The sequence below is a fragment of the Varroa destructor genome, unplaced genomic scaffold (assembly GCF_002443255.2).
Source record: "Varroa destructor unplaced genomic scaffold, Vdes_3.0 BEIS01000004.1, whole genome shotgun sequence".
In the NCBI taxonomy this organism is placed as follows: Eukaryota; Metazoa; Arthropoda; class Arachnida; order Mesostigmata; family Varroidae; genus Varroa; species Varroa destructor.
In genome coordinates this window covers 42,126,497-42,145,263 of record NW_019211457.1, presented here as the reverse complement: position 1 = coordinate 42,145,263, position 18,767 = coordinate 42,126,497, and the positions used below count along the sequence as shown (strand labels likewise).

Here is an 18,767-nt window from a genome sequence, read left to right as displayed (position 1 = left end):
GGGATCTTGACGTCTGCCTTCTAACCTGGCAAAGTTGGGTTAGGGGCCAGAGTTGGCTGGCTGCGTCAGGATGCGTCGCCTGCTGGCCTACCATTCATAATCATAAATATCTTGGACCATCTTGCTTTTCATAGAATGACACAAAAGTTTAACACGAAGTGACGCTGTCGTTCGCAAGTAAAGAAACTCTTGCCATGAAATGATAGCATACAATAAATGCCATTAGCTGTAGCGTCATTGTTGTATGTGGTAAGAAACCGGTTGTTTGTCTAGGTTAATGTTAACTGACTAATGACTAGAACGAGATATGAAACCAAACAACAATTAGGGCTTTACGTAAGGACAAGGCTATTGACGTACGGTGATAACGACGCATGAAAACATGTCTTCGGGGCTCCTTCTTTATGAGGATTTAAAATATTGTTTAAAATATGTATACAGATAATCATCAGTGGCTAACTGACGTAAACCAGGATTCTTTGATTGTTGGCCCCCAACGAACAAACTGAGGTTGGGGTAAAACAAATAAGTGGCTTTCATCAAGAGCAGCAACTCGTCATCAGCAAGTCTAGATAAGGGGACAGGTTATTCAATGGTGGTGCTTATAATGGAGGCTTTGTTGGGAAAGGGCACTGTCGTGCAGACGAAACCGTTTGCAGATCTAGTGTTAGAAGATAAGCGGTGTACTTGCGCATGAAGCGGATAATTGGCCTGTTGCTAAATAATTGAAACGCCTGGGTAGTTACTGTGGGTATAAAGTCCTGGAGTTTGTTAAACGATAACCGCTGCGCATGAGCAACGACCCGTTTGCGGCGACTGCGAACGACTGGATATCTTTACTCTGGCAGTTCTGGCAGTCTGCTGAGAACCATCTACAATAGGGTAGGGCTGGTAGAAAGGTTCTATCTAGGAGAAAGATCGCTGATGGGCAGAGCCCGAGGGGTAAGATTGCGACAAGATGAGATAGCCTTGTACATCGAGAGTCAATCACGAGAGGCGATAGCAATAATGGTTAGCGAATGCGTGTTATGCGAAAGTCACATGACCACTACAATAGTTACGACTCGAAATACCGTACCATCGACGTTATGAGCTGCCCCGAACTTCGCTCACGTCTTTTATGTAGGTGGAGACGTACCCTTCAATTTCTCTCAATGTTGACCTCAATTTCTCGGAACTTTCCCGTTTCTTGTATGCCCTCATCCTTATTTCATGGTAATGGACGCGTGGTCTGAAAGTCTTCTTCCTTATAGAGTTTTCTAAATGCCGAAGAGGGAAACATAGAGCATGTGAAAATAACTGATATTCAACTAATACGACAGTACTCTCCCCCTTCCCTCGCTTAAATATCAGTTACTCGTATCGTCAACACAGTCATCTCAACCTACCTATTACAATTTTGCCCAGTTGGCGTATGTCATCTCGCGCGCTCCATTTAAAATTACAGCGTCCGTGACGCTGGTAGACTTAACTGGTAGACACGGCTTAGCACCCGCATATGCGAGATCTTCCCCCCGATCTACAAGCGAACAGAGTTTTTCCTTGTTTGTACCTGATGTTGGGTCTCTTTTTCTAGTTAGCGGAACACCTTATTGTACACTGTGCTTGATTTGTATTTCTTTACTAACCCAAAGTTAAACAAGCACATCCGAGTGTAGCTAATCATCAGCAACGTGACACAAAATCGTACTCTGTATAAAAATATTTAAAAAGGATGTGAAAAATATTAAATCTTGAATAATTTAGGCTAACTTCAATTTAGCTTAGCTGCGTTGGAGAATACCGAGAAAAATACAGTTTTAGATGATATGCGGTTTGCTTTGAAAACGCAATTTTGACCGTCTATCTATTAGAAGTTTGTTTGCGAAGATCTGCTTTCGCGACACAGTACCAGTGCAGAGATTTACCGCAAAACGGACTAAATATATGCGAGAGCTTGAAGGTTCTTTCGCGTTTTTGTCACTAACATCGACATGGCGGCATCCTAAGTGTAAGCTTACGCCGGTACACGGGCGATTTCTTGTAAGTTAGAAGCTCTTGCATAGTTAAGCATTAAGTAAGACATACGTTCAATTTGACAAACAAGAATTTTAATTTCTCCGGTGCGGTCATACATAAAACATAGTCTTCAACGTTTGGAGATGCACGCCTTTGGAGTATGCCTCCCGATTAAGCACACCGCTTAAAGACGAGTACTCTTAATAACTATTGTCTTAAATGTCCTGAAATAGCAACAGATCTGGATCTCAAGAGATTGGACAAAATATTAGTAGCCTTATTTGGATGTCCCGCAACGCGCGATCTCGGGCTTACATGACTGCCGCGCACAAAGTAGGAGATCTTCATAACAGATGCTTCAGTTTATTCCACGGATTAAGCAGCACAATGTTTGCTCGCAAAATGAAGCACCTGAGTGAAAATATCAAATTAATTAGACGGACCAACTGTGCTTTGCACTGGAGACTTGGCGGGCTGGAGGCTGAAGCCCGCAAGAGCAGTCTAGTTCTTTTACACTATACATGCATATACTCGATGCAGAAGTCCGCTTTGTCGAACCGCTGCTATCGAACGCTCTGCTGTTGCTGTCGCCCTTGAAGCTGTTAGTCACGAGCCCTTCCAGTGGAATTCAAGAATCCTTCCTCGGGATGTGTTGAGGAACATTAATTTGAAAGTGCGACGGATTCGCTCCCCCTCGCCCCCCACACTGAGCGTTGGTTTTTAGTGAATCCGAAAAAAATATGTTGCTTTGTTCATTGCTTTGCGTTCATTCCGTTGATGCCCGGAGGGCAAGGGGCCGGCTTGGTGGTGTAGTTCACTTGTATTTTCTGTTTTTCCTTTTCCGACAACGGGGTCTTGTACGCTCATCTCGTATCGGAGATCCGTTCGTCTTGGGCCAGGCCTGGGTCGTGCGGGCTTCAGTCGACGTAACTTTTTCGTCTTCGGCTCTTTGCTTTTCTGATCGATTGGTGATCCATATACTTTCTTTTCATTATGCGCTCTGCTGCTACCCTTGCTGTACGTTAGACACACAAAAAGCGGTGTATGTTTGTAGGATTTGCAGACTCTGAACCTTTAGCTGAGGACGGAGCGAAAAGACGGATACTAGCCAGAGAAGCAGATGAAATGCATGGAGTTGAGCAAGGCAAAAAGGCAGGGAACAGGACAAGAAGGCAGTCAGTCCGACGAAATTAGCCTTCTGGCAACGAGCGCAGTTGAAGGCGCTGGGCGTCTCTTAGCGGTCGGCTGTTGGCGGTCAGTAGTTCAGCTTGACTCGTTTAGCATGAGGAGCGGTACGCAGTCTGCCTCTACCACCCGTCCATCACCCGCAGCCTCAAGACTATCCTCGCACCTTTATTCTTCGACAATCTCTGAACCGTTTCAGTTTTATTCCCGTCCAACCACGACTACTTTTTTCAGACTTTCCTACGTCGTCGCTTTCCGTTTCACCTAAAAGCACCCCAGACGAGCCCCGAACCGTATAGCTCGAGCGTCTGCATTACCCGTAGACCCTTTTCGTTATATAGATACGGTACTCACGATGGGAACCCATCGCACCCGTCGAGCCAAAGCAGCGGACATCGTAGCAGCAGTGGCCGTCATAGGGCTACAATAAGGCAAGATTCGAATAATAGCACAGATTCGACCCACAGTTGCCTCCGCAGTCCTCCTCTTTGCTCCAAGCTAACCAAGTGATTGTCAAGTGGTGGAACGGCCGAATTCTCTCGGTACCTGTGGAGTGACATAAAAGCACACCAGCTTCAAGGCACAATTTCAACTGCCGCTACGCTTCTAGTGCAGATACAAAGTGAAACGAAACCAGCAACGAAATGATAAGTTTTATAGACAATTGCAAAAAGGCCCGATTTCTCTTTTTCTTCGACGGGTCATGCAGTCAGTCGCTACCTCAAGGTGAGAAACAATTGTCAATACACAGGCACACCAAAAAGTGGACGAATCTATATTAGCTAGGCGTTATTCATTGCTTTTCGTCGTTGAACAAGCATCAGGCCAGTGGTCGCTCGTAAGTAAAATCGGCCGCGACAGTGAGGCGAAAACTGCCAGCAACGAGTCGACCGACATTCTTAAGCCTCGTTTGCTGTTCTTTTTGCTCGCTCATACCAGTTCGCGTAAGAGACGGAAGAAAGAACGTTGTGAAGACTTACGACGACATATAAAAAAAGTATACCTTTACTTCCATCAACTATGGAAGTGTGGAAGTAGATGAGTGAAGAAAGCTTGGCCAGTCGGCCGATCGATAGACATGTGGAAACGAAGCGTAGTCAGGCACCAGGTTCTGGTAATACCAACCTAACCAGGAGAACCAACGCTTCGAATAGACGTTGGTCTTGGTGGTACTGTTCCCAGGAAATGCTGAAGAGCCGTTGGTCACGGAAGGCTGACAGTAAGAGGGTTGGCGCGACAAAACTACGTTTTGGAGGTCTAGTCTCGAGGCTGGCGAGTTCCACACGCCGGTCGACGCTCGTACTTTTATGGAAAAAGGGAATAGGTTAGTGCTCTCAACTACGCCTACCTGCGTTGTTCATTTCTTCCCTCTTCTTCAATGTGTTGCTATCACAGCACTTGGTCGTTGTTAATACAGATACGTAATGAAAAAAAACGCTGTTATTATTGTACTTACTTAATCTCTTCTCCGTGTCCTTTCGTAAATCATGGCTACTGTGCTGACAGACTGAGACCTCAGGAGAATTTTAAGATAAGTATACGATAAAAGTGTTCTATTTATGTTATGGATAGAGGCGAAATAATTTGTTTTATTGACTGGTTTATTTGATTAGCATCTAAGACAGATGTCTTTTTTTGCCACTCGCTATCATCCACTGATGCGTAGTTGAGTAATGCTATACTCTCTGCAAATCCCATACCAGCTGCAGATTACTCGAACAGTGGGAACAACGCTGGTATATAGAGATTCGCTGCAATGTGTCTTTGGGGCTACAGGAATTCCGATACTTCTCCACGAGGATTTCCATTAGCCCTGTTTATGAGTATACGAGCCGCTCTCGATACAAATCCCTCGAAGACGGTATTAGCCATGCAAGAGTGAGCGACAGGCATGATACGGTGTCTCACATTTATCGTCTTTAAGGCTTCTTTTGGAAAGATCGAGGAAATAATCTGCGCCGACCGAGACGGCTCCTCAAGGGGAGTCGAAGTGACAAACGCCATCGCCGCGCGATAAGATGATTCTGCCATCTGCAAAATATCAACATCAATCATTGGTCTATAATAATGAAAACAAGGTAGCAAAAAATGTAATTTCTTTCTTGTTTTCCTTTTCAGCCGTTGCTACTGTTGCTTTCGCTAGTGTTTCTACCGTTTCAACTGCTCGACTTCTCTGCGATACATCTGATACATTACTATGTAATGTATTGGATTTATTTTTATTTACAGCAAGCACTAACAGCCTGTCGAGCCTGTAACACGGTCTCGCCTATATGTTGGGCACCGTACGCGATCGGTGCATATCATCACGACTGCCGCCAACGCAACCTTGCTGGCGTTGAAAACCTATCGTTTGTTGGCCCCTGTGCTGGTTCTGAGTTGCAGCGTTCCTGTCGCAATGGCGAAAGCGATCTTTTCATTAATGGTGGCCTCTTCAGGTGGCTTCTTCGAACAATAGGCTAGGACACCCCCAAAAAATTGGGCCAAAGGGAGGCCTAAGAAAAAAGCGACCCTTTGATCAACGAACGACGGGTGCTCTTGATCACATTGGTGGGCATCAGTTGTAACAGATGGCAAGAGCAACTGGGCCGCTACTGCAAGCCTCAGCTGCCTAAATTCTAAGCAACGCACACACATAGTCCACGCGCCTAGCCGGCAAAAATTCTTCTGCAAACCCGGCTTCACCTTTTCAACGTCTGGGTCTCCTTAAGGTGGCCATAAGACCCCTTTCGTTCCGCACGTAAGGGCCGTTCCATCTGGTCTCTAACACACCGCTGGCCAAATTCTCACCAGTCAATAATGCTTACTGTCCCCGCCGGTAATGCCAGTACCGTTTTGGACGTTCCGCAACCCCGCGGGACCCCTTCAACTTCGTTTTTGGCTTCTTGCACACAACGCGGTCACCTACATTGTTGTTCTCATCGTTGCCGCAATCGTCTACGGGCATTAACCGTAGAACGGCATACGGTGGGTACGCTTAACGTCTAACCGCCAAATGCACGCGTAACGGTATTATATGTGATATGGTTTGTTGCACTGGGCTGCAACTTCACAACTTCATTATAATGGGTCGTGGCGCAAAGGTGTGATGACACGTTAACATAAGCAATCTCCGCTCTCATCCATATCAATAACCAGTAAAGTATGCATTTTTTTGGTACAAGCTGCCTGGACTGCGCGTAACTACGCGAGAGAAAATTTAGATCTCGCAGCTATATGTGGGCGGCAATCGTTGAGGTGCATCGATGTAGGTGACGATCTAGACTGACTGAAGTGACGCGCGACTACACGTGTATATTTTCAAACCCTGTTATGCTGCGAACCGGGCGATCTAGCTGTCAGCAATTCTATGCTCGTGCTTAGAGGAAATGAAAGAACAGTAAACTTCGCAGGGTTTACGTTTGCTAGGCGAAAAGTATTTAAGGCCATGGAAAAGAAGTAGGCCTGTTGTTTCGACAGTGAATAAGTATCTTGAGCTGTATGCACAGGAGTTTTTCGTTCATGCGTTATTGTTGCTGTTGCCGTTTTCAAGATTCCCGCATTTATATTGGATGGTGGACGACATTGCGTCCTTTTTTATTTTTTGCTCAAACGTAAACAGAAGAAAGCTTGGTAAAAAATGTTGTCAGCCGCTAATGAACGGAAAAGAAGTTGCTCGTGACGATTTATATAGTTTTAGTCTGTATGCCGGTCGTGTTCGCAGGGTGTACTGATTCGTTGCTATAAGTCGCATTGTGTAAGTCATTGCTTTTATGGAGGTAACTCAATCCTTAAGGCCAGCTCAAGTCGTTAAATGTAAAATTTGGACTGCTTTCTATCGGCAGCCGTCTAGCTTTACCGTGAACGGTTAGACGCCCGTGGGTTAGCTTCGACCCGGTAAGACGGTAGCAACGATCGTAAGCGTAGTACTTGTTGTCGTGACGGGGCACAATAATCATCAGCTTTGGCCTTTCCGCCCGCTTATCCACTAGTACGATCGCGATAGTGAACGAGATATAGGGATAGAAGAACAGAACAGAAAGCACGCTACCATTGCCCAAGGGCAATGTGCAAGGTAGAATCTCAATTTGTGCCCAACAACACGGAGGAAGGTGGCAAGACCTGAATCCTCTTCTATCGGCATACTGCAAACTGCGCGCTGATGTCGCCTGGCTTCCCGCATAAATCAATTAGCTACTTGGTCGTGGTGATGTCATTGGCAAAGCTTTATGACGCATTGCGGCTTTACGTACCACAATGGCACCTAGTATTGTCGCCACCTTACCATTGGTTAATAATCTATGTGTATATCTGCGAAATCGCTTTATAAAATTTATTCATCATCTATTCGTTATCACGGAGGCAAATACTCCAGTTCCCAGATGCGCTAAACGTTATCTAATGTTGTGAAAATGCCCCGAAGGCAAGTATTTCGTTTGCTTTTGGGAGATGCACGTTGATAACCAAGCGTTTCCGGAGCTCTTTGTAAATTGAGCTGATGTTGTTCCAACAGGCGAACCTGATCAAATGCATGCATCGTTTTGGCTACTACTGTCAAAATATAACTGTCTTAAGAGTGTGTGATCGTTTTCAGAAGCTGGCAACTGATCTTACAGACAGACGTGTACATACGGCAGAGATAATGCTGCATTAATATATATATATATATATATATTTCTCTTAATATGGTTATCGTTTAGCATATAGGATACATAATGTTGTTCCTAGCCCCTTATGTAAGCAAATACTCGTTCACGTGCGCAGCGTTCGATGAAATTTTTCGATGATTTTTTGAAAAACCGGCCTCCAAGCCGCAATTTTCTTACAAATATTCCATGTATATTGTGTGAGAGAGTACACCCGCTGTAGTCTGGTCGTTCAGTGATTGAACTATTTTTCAGGTACTTCAAAACGATTGTTCAAAACGTTCTGAAAATGCTCAGAGAATAATATCTGTAAAAGACAACATCGTATTTCATAATACAGCGAATGCTTAGACAGGAGATGTATTGATATGACCCGAATACTAAGGTAGCGTAAGTCCCGCCTGTAAGTTCGCAATCAAAAAGTAGACAGAGAGAAAGAAACAGAGGCAAACCCCCCAGGGAGAAAAATTAAAGAGTGAAACAGATCTTCGCACAAAGCTTCCCCTCCCTCAGCCATCCTCGCTGTTAACTACTTTTGGCTCCTTATCGTCTAAGCCTTCCCTTCGCTGTCAATGGCTGTGCCTTCAAAGGCAGCCTGTGCCGATCGCCGTATCGCTCCCTCCTTAAGGCTGCAGACGAGAAAAGGGCCTAGCTCGACGTAACTAGCTCGTGCTAGCGCCAACTCGATGGTACGATTGCTATATGTCGTGGACGTCGTCGATGTCGCCGAAAACACCCAAAATAAATGGAGGTACCTTACCCCCACAATTCTTTTTCTGTACACTGTTTTTAGCTGGCCAACCAAAGATTGTATCTGCACTTTTGCACTGACTGTTCAAGCTGGAGGTCGTAGGGAGAGTAGGCCGCTAAGAAAAACTATCCTACAGAGCAGAACAATCAAAAGAAGGCAGTCAAGGCAGTGTCGGCCCATTGTTTTAGATAGGCCGAGACCCGAGTTTGAAGTCAAATATCCAATAATACGAGTAAAACTGGAGCCCATTTGCATTGAAGCTTTCTATTATTATGACTTTTTCTATTTTACTGCCTCAGCTACTGCTGATGCTTGTACCACTGCTATTCCATGCCGTATTCTGTGTGTACATCTTTGATATTGCCTATGTCATATATTGGTCCGCTTCGTTTCACTAATTTGAAGTAACTGGAGAACCTATTGAGGGGGAATGACGAACCAACAATAGCGACAGCGGCAGCTTCAGCTGTCTCATTTTTTGACGTCGTCCCAGTCGTCGGCTATCAGATACAGTAACCTGATCATCGTTATTAAGACGCTATATGTACAAACGAGAAACATACTTACATACTCAAATATACAAAGAGTACCCACGCGCTCGAACACGCACACACAGACGACGTATACCGGTAGCATCATATATCTTGCCGCCTACGCCCCACGTTTTCCGACATGTGGTCTGGAGGTAGTTCAGGAAGCATGCTACCGCTCGTCAGTTTGATTAGGTAGCTTAGATTACAGACGTACGCGCGGATTGCTGCGGAATGGGGCAGTATCCTCAATCAGTGTTGTGATGGATATTTAAAGAAACAGCGGCGACAGGAGGGCCAACTTAGCGGAATTTCTGCTTCTGTCAAACACCCGTTGCATGCCGCTCTTTCTTATCATTAGAAACTGGCTCTCATTATTTTTCACCATTTATCTCCAGTTTTTCTTTCTAACGCCTTACAAGTTTCTCAAGTTAAATGGGACATCGAAGAAAGAAATAAACTACCCAACGTAAAGGATTGAGGCTTGCCAGTTGAATATATATCTAACCTCGTTTCCGCCATAGCTGTGTGGGCTGATAAAAGTTGCTAAACTTGTTTGCTGGATAGGAAAAGCCTACTAAAACCTGCCCCTTAACCATCTTTTCCCTTGAGCTCCCAGTTACGCGTGCATTTTATAGGCTGGGTCGGAATGAACTCAATTGCGTTTCTTGACTCCATAAGCGTGAAAAGATTTCAAGCGTGAGTTTCGAAGCATATGCAGGTGCAGCGTATCACAGTCTAGACAGTGAATAGCTACTGCTTGGCCACCGCTTCTAAACGTAATGAGAGTTTATGAATATACTGAGTGAGACGATTTGTCGTCAAATATTATTGTGCCATGCGTCCTTATTGAGTGGACAGTGATATAAAACAGCGAAAGAGAGAATTCTAAAGGTATATTGCAAAGCAAAACACCCAGCTTAACAGACGCTAGGCGGGCAAGAGCAGTTGACTGTATTTCGGCAGCAACGAATTTGCAAGACATGCGTATAAGCCACTAGGCCATTCCCACTATGCGTCCTAGGCATGCCGGGCTCTATGAGACTCTAGGACCGCAGACTCTATGCCGCAATTTCTTTTGGTATCAGGCGGACGACCCGAACGATAAGGGAAAAAGAGAGAGAACGTAAGGAGCATTAGAGGTCGATGAAGAAAACCGAAAAATGTCTCTAAACCGAGGCCGAGGGATTTGCACAGTGGATATTGTTGCCTCGGAAGATAGAAATCGACAAGTCGACCAACGTTAGAGAGTTGTAGACCGGCCAAAGACTGCTTCACGGCTTCCGCTTGTTGGCGTGAGATGTTGGCAGCTTACATCCTTCATGTCACACCGCTCACCGTTAAATCAAGTCGACAACAGACTTGAAATTGCAGCAGCATCAGCGAGCGCCAGGCCCCTATCAAGGCGAGACTACTTGCGGACTGAGACCCGCATAGCCCACCACTGCCTGCTACTAATACTGCTACCCGTGTAACTTCGATTTAACGTGGTTTCGTTGTTTCCTAGCCCTCGTATCCTTTTTCACCACACCAAGCAGCTTCCCATCCCGCCTACAACTCATTTGCGGTCTTATCAGTTTGGTTTGATAACCGTTTCGTTCCCTGACATGACTTCCTTTGCAGCACGACGACGCGTTTTGTCGTTGTTGTTTGTCGTCGCTTCTTCTCCATCACCTTCCAGCGAACTTTAGTCATTCGCTCGCTCACTTGGTGCATCGTCGCTGGCACAATCCATCGCCAGTAATAATAATAGCTCTTATAGGCTGACACCTGTGTCTCGCTGGCTGGTTGTCCGTTTCGACTTTTTTTTCTCTACCAATCGTATTCAAGGCTCTTTTTCTACTTTCCATTGACTACCGATATTACCGCTGCTGCTGCTGCTGCTGCTGCTGCTGCGGAGGCGTATTCGTGCACCGATTGTTTCTGCTGGACTGAAGAAGGCCAACTGGGCTATCTAGGTCTTTGTGTTATTTCTGCCGTTCTACAAGCTTAAAGTAGTGCCGTTGCTACACGCACTTACCAATGAAGCAGGTATAGAATCAAAGTTCTGCTCTAAGATTACGGAACTCTCTTCCGAGGTTACTAGCGGAATTGCGAGTTTTGCCTATATCTATACAACTAAAAAAATCAACCGGTAAATCGCGACAAACGTACTCCATACCATAGTGGTTCAGTGATAAGGGCATTGCATGTTAGGCGTTAACTTTGACGGGCTTTTTTCGTTTTCATGTTCTCAGTATTATTTACTTAAATGAGTTTTTAACTTTTATACCACGATAGAAACTGGGATGCTCATTTCCAATGAAGAATAAGTTTACCGGCGACAAATACAGAATTTCTACACAAATCTCATCGTTTGCATCATTTCTTCTTGACTTATTCAATTACGAAATAGTCTAGTCTAGCTAATCAGGGCCATACTTGGTTACGTGTGTTATTAGACACTGGCTTCCAACAGGAAACGAAGTGGGTTTACGCTTGGATTTGAACCTAGACCACCATGTGTTCCAAAGACTCCAAGGCAAGTACATTACCCACTAAGCTTTCATGGGGACACCAATTATGAACCTGACTGTGCGACTCTGTAGCAAAACTTTCCTAGTGTTTCGGTTCATCATCGCCTGCGTCCGATATGGCTGTATCTGATAACATATTCGTCTGTGCTAAGCTTTCGTGCTCTAACTTGTCTACTATGCTATTTCCCGTATACGAGATCTCCCTTCTGCCACCCTGTTCCTGTCTCTTTTCCGTTATCAAATTGAATGAACCTGGTCTCGGTTATCCCCCTCGAAACCCCAAACACTTGCGTGTTATCTTCGGGTTTTCGTATCCTCGTTCCGTTCTTTATGCATATGCTGGGGGCAATGGCTTTGCTACTGTAACGAGCACCCTTTGAATAAGTGTTTAGACCGTAGGCAAGTAACGTCGCGCTGTTCTAGCGTCCGCCAGTTTCTGTTATAGGAAGCCGCTTGGTACCAAGCCTGCATTTTTCGGTGATATTTTATTGCACGGGCTCGTATTTTACGGTGCAAGCAGCATTGTGGCAGCCGGGTTGCTTGCAATCGGTCGCAGGCGATCCGACCTTCGATTTTAGAAATATGCGACCGAGATTGGTATTCCAGAATTCGGTTGAAGGCTTCTACACGAGCGCCTGTTCTGCTCCTGTCATGTTGTGTTCTTTGGCCTTTATTGCTCGCGTTTTTCTATCGTAACCTTCTGTCGATGCCGCGAGGATTCAAAGTGCAGTATAGGCTTTCCGTTAGCATGGCTAATGACTCCCGTTTTCTATGCAAGTAAAATATGTCGTAATGGGGAACGTAAAGAAAAAAGCATTTGAGCTACACAAAACCAAGGACTAAGACGCATCTGAATTGTCACCGCATTGGTGTGTCCCTTCCGTCAACAATCGCGCAGACAAACGCATAAATCGGATAATCAATGCAGAATGCCAGTTGATCTCTTGTATGTATAGGGAAAGTGACGACACCGAGTGATCAGACGAACGGAAACAGAGACATCCGATCTACCGGTAGATAGAGAAAAATGGATTTCAATGATGAGTCAGATTTCGATCAGTGCCTCCAGTTGTTCTGCAACTGTAGCTTTCTAGCGAAGGGAGCTGGACTTGTGGTGACCTGCTTGTCACTAATTGGTCATCAGCGTTCAGGTTCAGAAAAAAACTTGCAGAAAATTGCCGTTGCACCGAAAAAAACGAGCTCAAGGTTGATTGATTCTATTCTGTGATCTGATATGCTGTACAGATATTGTTGTATAGTGTATATAATGTTCCCTATAAACGGCAAGACATCACCGAAACCGAGTCGTAGCCAAGAACACAGGATCAGTTGTCAGCAAAGAGGTAGCTGACAGCACAGCACACGACGAGGTCGACAGGATATCTCTTGGAACCGTCACCTTCAGACTAGACCCCTCAACTCTCTTATCAAAAATCCCGACCCAACATGTACTCACGCAGTTGGCGGAAGAGATCTCAACGAAAGACGTGAAGAAAATTCTGCTAGACAAGTTTTGATTGGTGCAGAAATGCAGAGTCCTTCGTCAAAAATAGAAGAGTTTAAGAGATTTAAGAAGAGTCAATACAGGTTATGTTGAGTCTGGATTCTCTAACTGCAGCGCATGTCGCTACACCATAGTAGGAGATCTTCAGTTAGTCAGTACCGTGTTTCTCATTGGCTTTCGTTCTACTCTCGATTGTTTTTCTGTATCCATTCTGTTTATCCATGAAGCACTCTCGATCCTTGCAGCCAAAAAGCCTTTGCTATCGGAAGTTAGTCCTCTTTTACGGAAGGTTTTAGACCGTAGTGATGCGCGCAGTAATGGTAAACACCAAGGCCGCAGATGAGCCACGATTCGGAAAAAGCCGTAGTCTGCTGCGTTAAAGGACTGAGAAAGAGAAAGCAAAGTCAAAGAGAAGAAACGATGAGAAATGGCGGTAATTGAGGGGGTACGAAAAGATGAGAAAGAGGAATTAGGGGCGAAACAGTATAAGCAGGCACCCATCTGTCCGACAAAACGTCACCGTGCGGGTGAGGATCGGTCGGTGTCTGCGACTGGCACACCGAATACCTAACCAGCCGCCCAGATTTCGTGCCTTTCTTCAACGCCTAAAGGAATTACCGTATCATCGCCTCCCTCCGGGTGCCTCCTATTCTTTCCGGTCGAACTAGCAAAGTACACGTCTAGCTTACTACTGTGATACGTCACCAGGCCTCGCTGGATAATATAGCGGTGCGATGAACATTCGTGTCCAACCAGTGACTACATTCCGTCTAGTATGTGCTATTAACGACGGCATAAAATTTTAGCAAGTTGTTTGACAGAAATGCCTGCACTAGCCAGCGATCAGTTACCTGGCCGATTGGTAGTCTCTACTTGTGACTAATTTATTATTATTATTATTCTGCTTGCTGCTGATGATCGTGCTGCTGGTGCCATGGCCACGCTGTAATTTCTTATCAGCTGTGTTACTTGTACCCTGAGCTGATATCAGTTTGGGTAAATGGACAGCTACTTACAGTGCGTTGGTGTTGTATAGAGTAAGACAGCGCGGTGAGAATGCCTCTTAAATGCCCCTGCGGCCATTGCAGCGAGCATCATCGTTTGCCTGAATATATTTTCTCAGAGGGTAAAAAAGTGAAGGAGGATAACACGAAAAGGAGTACCCCAGTGTCCCGATGGCACCTATTCTTTCTTTATCGTGCTGCTCTGTTTAACGTAAGAAACATAAAAAAATAGTGCAAAACAGGGCAGTATTTAAGTAAGTCCTTTTACGCCACTCTTGCTCCTGATACTGCTCCAAGAACCGAAATAAGTAATCTCGACTTTTCCGCTGACACAGAACCTACGGACACGCATGTTAAGTTATGGTAAATCATTGGCCATATACCTACAGTCGGATTTTTGATTGGGCTTACCTAGTTCTTTGCCAAGTGTCTAGGTTTCTACCTTTCAGGCCCTCGTATCCAGCTAACAAGGGGCTTTAGATATCCACCAGTGGATAGTGATTATTACCACAAGCGTATGTTTATTACATGAAGTGCGAATGCGCTTGTGTCTGCTCCCCCATGGTTGTCGAAGGTAGGTTTCGTCTAAGCGGACGCGTTACTCCTATTAATGCGGTGATTGGGCTAGCAAGGGGACTTCGTGAGCTACCAAAATGGTTGTGATACCAGATGTACACGTGTGCTCCTGTAGTGCACCTGTGGCCTAATAGCTGATGATCATTTGAAAGCATTATTGTTCCTATCCGATGTCGTATAGTGGTGTTTTCGGTTAGGGGTTTGCCGGCAGTAACAACAGGTAGCCAACAACCCACAGGTGCATATAGGAACATAGAACAGAGCTGGATAGTCAGTATATATATATATATACTGCTATATATATATAGCAAAGACATTTGGCAGCTAGACGAAGATAGCCGATAGAATTATGCAGTATGGGTTGGAAGGGAGCAATGAGCAGACAAAACAATCGAAAGAGAAACAAAGAAATGATTATTGTCAAGTGCTCTGGGTACAAATCATTGGCGTACGTACCACTAGGTGGTGATAATGACAAATCGATGGGATTTTGATTACCGTAAAGCTGTACATACTTATCGTACGATAATGAGGCAAGCCCATCTTCACGCAGCCGGCTGTTCTGGCTTAGCCAGCCTGCTTGTCGTATTCCCAATGTGTCATTTTTTACATGATTTATCACCTATTTACCCATAGGTATATATGTATGCACAACTATAGGTGAGGATTTTGCGAAAAATCCTAAATTTTCTACTCTTACTTCTCTAACAAGACACGGTAGTTTCCCACTGCTGGCTGACTTCCTTCCTGCTTTCTTTTGGTTGCTGATTGCGACAAACAGTCTGTGTTCCTGACACATATACACCGTCCCTCGTCCTTTTCTGCCTCGACTAAGGTCGCTAAGAATGGCAATGTTTGCCACAACGAAAAAGATTGCCTAATATTTTGCGAAAAGCTTTATTAATCGTTCTCGCCGTTTTCGTTTGTTCCTCTCTCAACCTTTTTTCTCACTCTCTGTTTGCCGTCACCGCTTTTACCATCTTCATTGTCAACATTGTTAACTTCGTTTTCTCTCTCTCTATATCTGCTTATTATTGGCTTTTATCTAAAGCACCGCAACAGAAGCTTGAGAAGCCAAAGGCTAGACTCACTATATTTTAACCAGCGTCGCTGCTTCTACTGAAAAAGACTGTAGGAGCACGACCAGATGTTGCGGTCCAAGTGGGCGACAAGCTGGACAATATGTTGCCCACTTAGATTGCAAAAAAAAGGGGTGGAAGGCGGTCGACCCAAGGAAGCTTCAACGAGTCTATATCCATCGTACACGTCGAGGTGAAGAGCCTATTCGACGGACTTACGAGGACTAGGATCCAATTGATTAGGCTGCCACCACAGTAGTGACTGGCTTCGAACGCCGTCTGTCAAAGAGATCCTCTTGCTCGCTTACTACGAAAAACGACGCTAGAAGTAGCGTAAAAAGTCTCCTTGAGCGACGAATGACAGAGCAGAGTTGATGAAAGGGGGATGAAAAGGGGACCACAACGGAACCTCCTTACCCTTTAACCCCTTCTTTTTGATCGGTACATACAGGCCGTTGCTTAATTCTCCTCTTCTCCCCCTTTTTTTCTTTTGCTGCCTCAAAATCTCAAATAGGATGGAGTAGCTGCGCTCACAGATTTTAACGTTAAGAAGCAAAGTAGGAGACCGAAGAGGGGAAGAAGACGTCGGCAATGGATTTTGCTAGCCATGATAAGCGCTAGTCGGGCATAGTTGTTTCGTGTAGTAATGTAACGTGAGAAGCGCTCCGAAAAGCCCGATTTACCTGCGAGTCAAGGGGCTTGTCTACTAACACCAGATGCTTGGTCATGATACTAGCATAACGAGCGCGGTAATAACGGTTAGAAGAGTAGATCAGAAAGCAAAAGAACGACCTGTAGCTGGAATATGATGGTAGGAGCTTAGAAAGAAAGAAGATCGAAGAAGGGATCAAAAGCGAAAACGGGGGGGTTTGTCTTTGGGAGTGTGCCAGAGGCTGGGAATCTAAGGCGATGCGAGACGCCGACAAGGAAGAAAACGAAGTTGGAAGAATATAGTTCGTGGCCCTGAGAACTACAAGGTATCATAAAGTGGAAGCTCAGATGCTTTTTAACTTTACTGAGAAAAAGAGGTGAATATGAAGATACTAAGTAGGCCAGAAACCCCTGGGTTTGAACGAGCGAAAACGTACCCATGAATGAGGTTGGGTGCGTGCGCTTTTTTTGCGAATGAGAGAGATAAAACAGTCGTTTTGTATGGTGGCGAGTACGAAAAGGCTTCTTTCCTTTTTACCCTTTAGTCCCCTCTGCATCCATGTAATCTGAACTTGGGTTTATAAGTGTTTTAGATTATGTTTGGTTGTCTGAAGCAGGAATGACTATTCATACTCTTGGTGAAATCATACCGCATGCATTGATTTTGTTGACATTTGTTTTACCTATTCTCAAATCTGACTGTTATTAAGCGAGAAGATGAATGATGACTAACTAAGCGACCTCTGCCGGTTGTTTAACTTCTTGACTCTCGCCGACTAAAACGCCTGCTGTTGTACTGGAAGCGAAACTAGGTCTAGTTTAAAGATTCAGCAACACCAACGGCAGGTATCTGCTTCTTCTGCAAACGCGTTTTTCTTTTCTCATCTATATCGCTCTTCCTATCGACTACATAGTTGACAGGTTGGAACGTTTCACGGAACGGTTATGGGACAAGGTTACTCAGTTAGGTCCCCCTCCTTACTTTAGGCTACAACCACCGCTGCAAATTTACGCCGCGCTAGTTCACACCCAGTAAACAAATATGCCAGATACATGCGCACCTGTCGCTTTTCCTGTTGGTTGATACGGTTGAATTAAGTTAAATGCGATGCAGGCTCACGTGTGCAATTTATATTCAAGAAAGCAGATCGCAATGTGCTTCGGGTAATTGTGCTTAATAATGTTGATTATTGTGCTCAAATTGTTGGAAGGAAGGTCGACCGACGCACCAGAAAGTGTTATCGTTGGCTTTGGAGAAAGGGATTGGCTGGCAGAAGAAAACAGTGGAAAGATGAAGTCGAATGAGGCCAGAAGGCTGCCTCGATTTCTCGTAGTCCGTAGTCAGCAGTTGCCAAGCAACACTACTTCTACTCAGGAGCGAAAACACAGGTTGCCTACGCCCTTGACTCTGCAAAGCTTCAGCGTATGCTAAATAATGCGTCCCTTACGTCTTTAGGTGTGTGTAGCAAAGATAGTGTGCAAAACTACACAAGAGAATGGGATAGACAACGGGTCAGGCCTAGCTCACTATGCGCCACAATAACACAACAAAAGGTGATCATTGAATTCGTATCAGTAGAAGTAGTCGTTAATCAGAGCGCCGGTAAAAACGTTGCTCAGACCCACTATAGGCTACTGATACACCGACAAGATGCAGTGTACACATGAGTACTATGTGGAGAAGCAAAAAAAAAACGCTTATCCAAAGGAACTGCAACATCCCTCAATGCATAACAATTTTACGATTAACGTATTCTCGCCGGAGGCGGATAGTATAGAATTGCAATACTTACACCTCATGATTTCTACAATTACACGGAGCGGCGGTATAATGGATCTCCTGCAGGACATAAAATGGACATTTATTTAAGATCTAAATGTTAATCCACCTATTGTCCATGTTAGATTGATTTCTCGACGCGGATCCTAGTTGGTAATCGTCAGCGTTTCGGTAATGCTCATAGTTTGAGTCGGTCGTCGGCTCACGTCGAGTATTCAGTCGAAACGAACCATCGCGTTCTTCGACAAACAAATAGACACCACCAGTCTCAACACACGTATTAAATAAATCAATTTTTTTTTTCCTAGCAACAACTGTATCTTTACCGTGTGATGGTAATTAACTGTCGTTTCTACCGCTGCCGCTGCTGACGATACAGTTCTTGGAATAGCCGTCATTTTGTGATGTTTTTTGCTTCAAGCCTGATTCGTTTCGCCTCGTCCCGCGCTGATTTGCTCTCTCTCTCTCTCTCTCTCTCTCTCTCTCTCTTACGGTGTGGTTGACGATAGGGCCTGCGCTTCAAACATCCAGGTAGAAGTGGTTGATCATTGTTTTCCAGCCAAATCCT

The 18,767-nt window shown here is 44.9% G+C and overlaps 2 protein-coding genes across 11 annotated transcripts in view; one reads left to right on the top strand and one right to left on the bottom strand.

Annotated features, from left to right (window-relative positions):
• The window catches only part of Hmgs (hydroxymethylglutaryl-CoA synthase), a 130,486-nt gene that overhangs the window by 77,247 nt on the left and 34,472 nt on the right, over nt 1-18,767 (top strand). The gene's annotated exons all lie outside the window — the stretch shown is intronic.
• Nucleotides 4,779-18,762, bottom strand: LOC147756222 (uncharacterized). The gene is made up of 2 exons (XM_086987357.1): nt 18,526-18,762; nt 4,779-5,214 (listed from the first exon to the last, which is right to left on the bottom strand). The coding sequence occupies exons 1-2, from the start codon at nt 18,595-18,597 to the stop codon at nt 4,954-4,956; spliced, it is 333 nt and encodes a 110-aa protein (XP_086843483.1). The 5' UTR covers nt 18,598-18,762; the 3' UTR covers nt 4,779-4,953.